This window comes from Grus americana (genome assembly GCF_028858705.1).
Source record: "Grus americana isolate bGruAme1 chromosome 27 unlocalized genomic scaffold, bGruAme1.mat SUPER_27_unloc_6, whole genome shotgun sequence".
Classification (NCBI taxonomy): domain Eukaryota; kingdom Metazoa; phylum Chordata; class Aves; order Gruiformes; family Gruidae; genus Grus; species Grus americana.
Genome location: NW_026561301.1, coordinates 74,106 through 82,411, shown reverse-complemented (window position 1 = coordinate 82,411; position 8,306 = coordinate 74,106). Strand labels below are relative to the sequence as shown.

Genomic DNA, 8,306 nt, shown 5'->3' with positions numbered 1-8,306 from the left:
GGGCTGTCCCTGTCTGGGACGGAGAGCTGGTGGGAGGAAAGTCCTCTCCCACGCCCACCACCTGGCCTGCTCTCAACCCACAACACCCCACAGCCCCACAGCTGCAGGGACCATGGGCCAGGGGCTGCAGAGGCAGCCCTTGTCTGGGCCAGGCAAAGAGCCCTGCAGATGTCCCCCCATCAGGGACCCACACCCACCTGAGCCGCTGAACCTCGCCTGCTTCTTCTCACGCCGGGCTGTAACCGATCTCCTCATACAGGGCCTCAGGGAAGGGCTCCCAAGCTCTCTCGGAGCCTGCGGACAGAGGCAGGGCTGGCTCAGGGATGGGCAGAGAGGACAGGCATCCTGCTCTGCTCCACCAGCCCTCTGCCCCTGGGACAGCCCAGGGCTGGCCCCACAGCACAGCCCCACTGCGCTGTCCTGTCACCGCTGACACTTGCTCAGGAAGGGCAATGTCCCCATGGAGATGGTCGGGGCAGCGACACCCTCACACCATCCCCTCAGAGATAGCCTTGTGCCCCTCTGGGCCCTGGGCCAGGTCCCTGGTGCTGACCTTGGAGCTCTCCTGCCTTTCCTCTGCCCCTGGAGCTACCCCCTCCCTGCCCCATGGATCCATAGCACGGCCCCTGCCCTGCTGGGGGGTAGGTAAGGGTGGGACAGAGGAACAGCCTGGGGGCCTGACGCCACAGGGATGGACCCTGCTGTCCCATGCTTCTCCCAGCATCTCCCCTGCCCCACAGCCCCCTCCAGAGCTGCCCAGAGCACTGCCAGTGGCAAATCCTCACCTGTCTCTCCTCTGCTCCCATCTCCCCCAGCCCAGCTCGGCCATTGCTCTCCTTGCCCCATCCCTAACTCCCCCCGAGTCTGGAATCTCTCTACCCCTTGCTGCTGGTGGGCCACGGTCAGGCAGTCAACGGGGCGGCACATGGGGATGCAGGCAGCACACACTCTGGTCCCCCCAGCTCTGCCTGTACCCCTCACTGACACCCCACAGCACCCCTGGCCTTGCCAGGAGGCATCTTCCCCATGGACCGTGGGGGAAGGACCCACCTCTGCGCCCAGCCCTAGCGCTCCACACTTGCCCAGCCAGGAGGGCCAGGAGCAGGCAGAGAAGGGCTCCCAGGATGATGCAGATGATGACGGGCAATGAGACTCTCCCGCTGCCCGTCGGACGGCCCTGGGTGGGATCTGCATGGGCAGGAACATAGAAATAGCAGCAGCAGGCCTGGGAGAGGTGGGGGGCTGGGACAGCCCAGTCCTGACCCCCCCTTACACCGGGGGGTAAGGGACCCCAGGGGGGGAGTGATGGGGAAGCTCCCACCCTACCGGGTAATGACAGCCCTCCCGAAACCCCTCCCCCACTGCTAACCCGGGGACACCTCTTGGGAGTTTCACACCCCGGCAAGGAGCCCCTTCCTTCCGGCTGTGGGTCACAGCCTGGCCCTGGGAAGACCCAGCGCTGATGGGGAGGACAGCTTACCTGCTCGGGGGGTTGGTGCTGCTGTCCTGGGTGCAGCTGCAGAGGAGGAGAAGGAGAGCAGGGCTGAGAGGCTGGGTGTGCAGGTACCAGGGAGCCTCCTCTCTGGCACGCCGTGTGTGTGTGCACATGTGCGGACATCCCTGACACATCCCACCCAAAGTATCCCTCCTGCGGGGCTGGTCAGGGTGGCCAGGAAGGAGCCCAGGGCCATGGGCAGGACAGTGCAGGCAGCCCGGGAGATGCCCCCGGGGGCTGCAGGGCCCTGCAGGCAGAGGCTGGAGGACATCCAGCCCCACAGAAGCTGCTGCCCACTTGGCACCAGGCTCCCAGGCTCTGCACAGACAGCCTTGCTCTCAGGAGCTCTACAGCCATGCTGGGACCCAGCGGGGAAAACGCCTACCCCAGCTCCTTGCCAATACCCTCGTGAGGGGTCCCAGCCCTGCCCCTCACCCGAGCAGTTCACGGCAGCGTCCTCCTTATGCCGGCAGGCACCGCTGTCCCCAGGCTGGGCCCAGCAGTCCTGCAGAGACGGCTCTGTCCCCCGGCACTCCACCTTCTCCAGCCAGATGGGGCCCGTCCCCTCCCCAAAGGCAGCCTCGCCCAGGGCAGACACTGCGGGGCCACAGCCCAGCTGCCTGCATGCCACCTCGGCATCCTGCATGTCCCACGAGTCGTCGCACACCGTCCCCCAGGAGCCACGGTGCCACACCTCCACTCTGCCCGAGCACCCCTTCTCGCCTCCCACGGCACGAATCTTCTCCCTGTCTGGAGAAGGCAGAGACCTCTCAGGGCACGGCACAGCAGGCAGAGCCCTGCCAGCTGAGACAGGCACGCAGAGGAGCAGCTACCTGTGCAGCTCGTGGAGTTTGGGCATGTGGCCCCCAGGGCCGGGGGCGTTTCTGGCTGTCTCCCTGGAGAAGGAAATGCAGCGGTGAAGGGGCTGCTGCAGGGGGGTCGTGTGGCAGACAGCGGGGCTGAGTTCTGCTCGCACATCCCTGTGCCACCTCGTTCATGGATGCAGCTGAACCCTGGTCATTCAGGGGACACACACGGCATACGGTGGGGGACCCTGACTGCTCAGCCCCAAAGGGAGCCTGGTTCACAGAGCAGCAGGAGGAGGGGACGCTCCTTGGAGCCCTGACAGGTCCCTTCCGAGACCTTGCCTGGAGACACCTCTGCCTCCCCCAGGCACTGCTGGGAGCCCGGCTGGCAACTGCTGGTGAATGTGTGGGGCTCTGAGAGCTGAAGTCCCCTTTGTGCCACCACCAGCAGCAGCAGCAGCAGGAGGGTCTGGCATGGGAAGGAAAAGCCCCTGTGGGCTCTGCCTCTGCGTTTGACAATGCCCAGCAGGGAGCAGGAGCTGGGGATGCTGGTGCCTGGGTGGCTCAGAGTTACCGTTGCAGGTGATGTGGGTCTCATCTCGCAGGTCATCGCAGGACTGTGGGTCCCAGGGAGCAGAGGGACACTGCCAGAAGGAGCTGTTTCTCTCCCCACACTCCACGCGATCCAGCCAGGCGGGGCCAGTCAGCCTGCCAGAGGTCGGGTATCGTTCCAAGGATTTTGCATCCCCACAGCCCAGCTCCTTGCAGGCCAGCGACACCGTTTTGGGAGTCATTGAGTTGGAGCAAACGCTCCCCCATGTCCCGTTATAGAAAACCTGCAGGCGCCCGGAGCAGTTGGTGCTGTTCTCCAGCCTCAGGGCCACGAAATCTGGGATGAAAGGCACCGAGGGGGAACAGGCTGGTCTGGAACTGTGGGAGCAGGGTTACCCCTGCAGCCCCCATGCCCTCAGCCAGGCAAAGGTATGGCCAGCAAGTCCCCCTTGCACCCATGGACAGAGAAAATTCATAGAATCATAGAATGGTTAGGGTTGGACAGGATCTCAAAGATCATCTAGTTCTAACCCCCCTGCTGCGGGCAGGGACACCCTCCACTAGACCACGTTGCCCAAAGCCTCATCCAACCTGGCCTTGAACACTTCCAGGGATGGGGCATCCACAACCTCTCTGGGCAACCTGTTCCAGGGCCTCACCACTCTAACAGTAAAGAATTTCTTTCTAACATCTAATCTAAATCGACCCTCCTTCAGCTTAAACCCATTACCCCTTGTCCTGTCACTACACTCCCTGATAAACAGTCCCTGACCATCTTTCCTGTAGGCCCCTTCAAGTACTGGTAAGCTGCAATTAGATCTCCCTGGAGCTGCCTTTTCTGCAGGCTGAACAATCCCAACTCTCTCAGCCTGTCCTCACAGGAAAGCCCTCTAATCAGCTTCGTGGCCCTGCTCTGGACTCTCTCCAACAAGTCCCTGGTGGACAGACAACCCTGCCCTCCCCACTAACCCATGGGCACAACTGAGCTCCTCAGAGACCATTGATGGGACTGAGGGGACCTGTGCATGGGTGTCCCCAGGATGGGCTTGGGCAGGGGCTCAGAGGCAGCCAGCGACAGCCTCGAGCATTGCCAGCTCTCCCCTTAGCCCGGCCTCCCCAGGCACTGGGCTCCCACCACAGCTCCCAGCTCCCAGCACAGACCTGAGCAGACGACTCCTGCGTCCTCTTTGTGCCCGCAGTCATGCTTCCCCCAGGACCCTGCCGGGCAGTCCCAGAGAGCAGCTTCAGCCCCGGAGCAGTTCACACTCTCCAGCCAGATCTGCCCGGAGCCTTCCCCAAACCGAGCAGAGCCAACTGCCTCCACCGCCCCTCCGCAGCCCAGCTGGTGGCAAACGACAGTGGCATCGGGCAGGTCCCAGCCGTCATCACAGATGGTCCCCCAGCTGCCCTGGTAGTAGATCTCCACTCTCCCAGCACAGCGCCCGGACCCGTTCACCAGCCGGACCTGCCGGCTCCCTGCAGTGGGAAGAAACCCCAGTTGCTGTCAGGGGCTGGTGCCCACCCAGCCCAGAGCCTGGGGGGCCCCTGCAGTGCCACTCACCCCAGCAAACGACCCCCACATCCTCTGCAATCCCTGCTGCCAGCGCACTCTCGGCCAGGGAGGTGTTGCAGAGGGTCAGGCTGGCCTCATGCCCTGCGCACCGCACCCCTCGCAGCCCCACGGGACCTGTCCCTCTCTCAGGCTTCGGGGGGTTGTAGGCTGTCTCTGCCTCTCCACACCGCAGCTGCCGGCACACCACACTGGCCTCCTGCATGTCCCACTGGTCATCCAGGACTCTGCCCCACGTCCCGCGCTGGAAGATCTCCACTCGCCCGTCACACCGGCTCCCTCCACCCACCAGCCGCAGGGATGCGGAGCTGGCTGAGCCTGGGGAGAGCAGCCACGTCCCAGCCCTCAGCAACACCAGAGAGCCCAGGAACCTGAGGTGCCTCTCCAGGCTCTGGAAACCTCACGGTGCCCTGAAGCTCATCTGCCTGCCCCCAGCCCTCTGCAGTGAGCTTCAGGAGCAGGTTTCCACACTGCTGGTTTCCCAGTCCCTGAGCCTTCCTGGGCAAGACACTCTCTTGGCTCTTGCTGGGGCAGAACCACCCAGCACGTCCCTGCTGAGGCAGATGGGGCAGCTCCCGCAGGAGGGAGCAGCAGGTGGTGCAATGGCCTGGGGATGGGCAGCACAAGGACAAGCCTTGCCCAACCTCAGCGCTGGCACTGGCACTGCTGAGACACGGGGCAGCACACACATCTCTGTCCCTCTCTGCGCCCCTGGGGAACGGGGGCTGGGAGCCAGTGTCCCTGGCAGGGAGCAGAGCGAGGGGGCCCTTTCTGACCAAACAGGCCCAGCTTGGGTCTTGTGCTGAGCAGAAGCCAGGGCAAAGCCCAGTCCTGCTCTGCAGCTCACACCCCTGCTCTGCTGCTGCTGCTGCTGGGGACAGGCAGGCAGCCCCTCTGGGTGTGGGATTGGGCTCTGTGGGACTCTCTGTGGGTCTGGGACAGGGCTGTCTGCAGCCGGAGGGAGGGAGCTGAGCCCCACAGCCCCATCCTGGGCCTGTCCCGCAGCATGAGAGCAGGGGACCCCAGGCCTGGCTCAGTCCTAGCTCTCCCACATCAGAGCGTTCAGTCTGAGCACATCAAGATCTCCACATCACTCCTGGTGAAGCTGGGGTTTCTCCAGGGAGAAATTCACCCTGCTGCTGCTGCCATGGGGTCCCTTGCTTTGGGTGGCCATGTCACACCCCAGGGGAAAATGGAGTCAACACAGTGTTCTCCCAGCACTCACCTGAGCAAATGACAGCAGCGACATTCTCGTGGGAGCACGGTGAGGCTCCCAGGGCAGTCACTGGGCACTGTCCCAGGTGGCCTTCAGTCCCATCACAGTGGAATGACTCTCTCCAGGTGGGGCCCGTGCCTCTCCCAAAATGCCCTCCTCCAGGAATGGACTCAGCAAACCCACAGTTGAGGTGGCGACAGAGAACATGGGCATCCAAGAGGTCCCAACGGGAAGCACAGAGGGTGCCCCAGGTCCCCAGCACCTGGACCTCCACTCTTCCATCACAAGCTGTGCTGCCATTCACCAGCCTGAACCCTGTGTACTCTGGGGACAGAGGAAGATGAGAGAGGCTGCGTTGGTGCTCTTACAGCGTCGGTAGCTGGGGGACAGTCTAGAGGGACAACCTTCCTTTCTGCTCCTTCTGCAGTCTCTTAGGGCTGTAGAAAACCACATCACCCCTCCTGACTTCACACCCAGCACAGTACAGGCCCCGTCCTGCTCCCCGTCCCCAGCTCACACTCAGCATTCAACACCCCACCCTGAGTCCTTACTTGTGCAGGTGAGACCGGCAGTGTTGGCTTGGGTGCAGGGCTGGTCCCTGGGGGACCCTCTTGGGCAGGAGGCGAGAAGGGATTCATTCCCCAAACACTGCAGCTCTCTGTCCCAGATGGAACCACCACTTTTTCCAAAATGAGCTGCCCCAGGCATGGACAGGGCTACGCCGCACTGCAGCTCCCCACAGACCACGTCAGTGGCTTTGGGACCAAAGTCTGAGTCACAGACAGCTTTCCACTGGTCCTTGTCATAGATCTCCACTCGTCCTGAGCAGGGGCTGTCCCCTCCAACCAGCTGGACAAATCCTGGAGCAACCAAAGACCCCTGTGAGGTCCCAGAGCCCTCTGGCAGTTGCCTGGCCATGCCTCACCTCATCTCCAAGGTGGCCACAGGCAAAGAGCCTCACAACTATCCCAGCAGCTGCCAGTGGGTGCTGATGGCACAAACACACCAGAGACCCCCCGACCACTCTTCAGAAATCAGCACAGCACTCGGGGACTGGCTTTTCTACCAAACCCACAGGCACCACTTAAGTCAACTGCTGCTATTCTGGAGACCCTGGGCTGCTGGGAACTGGCCCCAGGCCCTGCAGCACCCAGAGCTCTTGGCCCCAAGGAGATGGGCCCAGGTGCTGTTGGCTGTTGCAGCCAGCTCTGCCCCACCCAGCTCAGGGCCAGGCGCAGGAACCCCTTGGAGCCACCAGAAATGCACCCCAGTCCCACATGGTTCTCGGGCTGTTGGGGCACTGCTGGGAGATGGGACATGTCACAGGGCACAGATGCAGTGTGGGTGTACCTACAGTCACTGTCTGCACCAGCCCCCAGCTCCAGCACCTGCCTGGGGAGGGTCCTCAGCCAGGGCCAGAGTGCACTGCCAGGCGTGCACAGCCCTGGCCAAGGGCTGGTCAGAAGGCAGGAGAGCGGGCAGAGGAGCAGCCCTGGGCTGACACGAGCTCCCAGTGCAAGGACAGGCACCAAGGAGAGCCAGCAAGTGCTGGCCAAGGCCCTGTGACACAGGGCAGCCAGGGGCTGGGGTAGGCAGGAGAGGCTGGGCAGCAGGTCAGCACTGCCTGCACAGGGGTGTTTCCCTCTGGGCTGGCTCTCATGGGGTGACCCTGGAAGAGGCATGAGGTGGCCATGGGCCACCCTGCTCTTCTGCCCAAGCCCAGTGCTGCTCCCCTCTCAGCAGACCCTCTGCTTTGGGGGAGTCGTGTCTGCGAGGGAACACAACCCAAAAGTCCCTGACGACCCTGGGCCCTTCCCTGGGGCTGTGGGTGGCCACGTGAGCTGCTCTCAGTGTCTCTGGCATGGGGGAACCAGGTCCTTGGTGCTGCCAGACAGCTCCTGTGTGTACAGGAGGAGAAAGATGGGAACCAACAGAGATGGCAGGGCAGGGTGGGCACTCATGTCCCAGCCCCAGGCACCCACGGACGGTGGGCTGAGCCACACCAGGGGTCAGGCAGTGGCAGGTTCCCCCTGGGCTTTCCTCAGGGACCAGGGAAACCAGCAATGACAGTCCCAGCTCAGCAGGGTGACTGGTCACACTGGGCCCTTCTCCAGTACCCCCATGTTTCCCTGAGGGCACAGCCAGGTCCCTTCCCCCATCCCAGCCACAAAGGTGGGGAACGGGCTGGCCCCTTACCTGAACATGTAACTCCAGCATCCAGAGTGTGATCACAGTAATCTCGATAAAATTCTCTGTTTGTGCAGTCAGACAGGGCAGCCTCGTTGCCGTCACACTGAACGCCATACATCCAAATGGGGCCAGATCCTGGCCCAAAGTATCCATACAAATGAGCTTGAACAGCAGACCCACAGTCCAGCTGCTTGCAAACCACTGCAGCATCAGACATGTCCCAGTCATAATGACACACGGTCCCCCACTGGCCCTCTTGTTTCACTTCCACTCTTCCAGCACAGCGTCCGCCACCATTTTCCAGCCTCACCTCCGCAGCCCCTTCAAACACCAAAATGAGAATGGCGAGGAGAGCACCGAGCCACAGACCACAGGTCTGGAGGTACCTCCTGACCAGGCTGAGGCACAGGCACCAGCATGGGAGCCCTCCTCCTTCCACGCTGTCTCCAGGGCAGTGTCGGGGTCCCTTTTCTCTCC

At 62.8% G+C, this 8,306-nt stretch overlaps 1 protein-coding gene across 1 annotated transcript; it reads right to left on the bottom strand.

The window, feature by feature from the left end:
- Positions 1-226: 226 nt before the first annotated feature.
- LOC129200103 (scavenger receptor cysteine-rich type 1 protein M130-like) lies at positions 227-8,046 on the bottom strand. The gene is made up of 11 exons (XM_054811357.1): positions 7,836-8,046; positions 6,191-6,499; positions 5,645-5,963; positions 4,415-4,731; positions 4,015-4,329; positions 2,876-3,190; positions 2,329-2,391; positions 1,931-2,245; positions 1,481-1,516; positions 1,051-1,188; positions 227-294 (listed from the first exon to the last, which is right to left on the bottom strand). Exons 1-11 carry the CDS (start codon positions 8,044-8,046, stop codon positions 227-229), a joined length of 2,406 nt encoding a protein of 801 aa, XP_054667332.1.
- Positions 8,047-8,306: the final 260 nt, after the last annotated feature.